At 54.5% G+C, this 418-nt stretch overlaps 1 protein-coding gene across 1 annotated transcript in view; it reads right to left on the bottom strand.

Moving 5' to 3' along the window:
• Positions 1–218: 218 nt before the first annotated feature.
• Positions 219–418, bottom strand: part of PKP1 (plakophilin 1) — a 22,503-nt gene continuing 22,303 nt past the window's right edge. The window contains 1 exon segment of the mRNA XM_014533390.1: positions 219–349. Within this exon segment, the coding sequence (XP_014388876.1) occupies positions 219–349 (131 nt within the window).

The raw sequence follows: 418 nt of genomic DNA, 5'->3' as shown, positions 1-418 counted from the left end.
GCACTCACACACACACACACACACACACACACACACACACACGTGCACGCACCCACACACGCGTGCACACACGCACGCATGCACACACAGTTACGTTATACATATATATATATATACCATTTCTCAGCAAAAGAAGTATGGACATGGGAAAAAGCTCTTAACTCAAGAAAGGCCCCCCCCCCCTCCCCAGCCCCCATTGCCAAGGGGAAAAAAAGCATCTAAAAATCTCTCCGTCTTCCACAGTTTCCAGGTTTTGCTCTCAGTTGCTTGAACTTTTCCAAATACTGCACAGGTGGGCAGAACAACCCTCCGGCCGGGCCGAGGTCTCCTCCGCGGGGTCGTGTCGTTTCTGCAAAGGGAGGAGGTCGTGGCAGGCGGTGAGGGCAGGGGCACCCCCATGAGGGCAGGGGCATCCCGA

This window comes from Myotis brandtii, unplaced genomic scaffold (genome assembly GCF_000412655.1).
Source record: "Myotis brandtii unplaced genomic scaffold, ASM41265v1 scaffold975, whole genome shotgun sequence".
NCBI classification, from domain to species: domain Eukaryota; kingdom Metazoa; phylum Chordata; class Mammalia; order Chiroptera; family Vespertilionidae; genus Myotis; species Myotis brandtii.
This window is presented reverse-complemented; position numbering and strand designations above follow the sequence as displayed.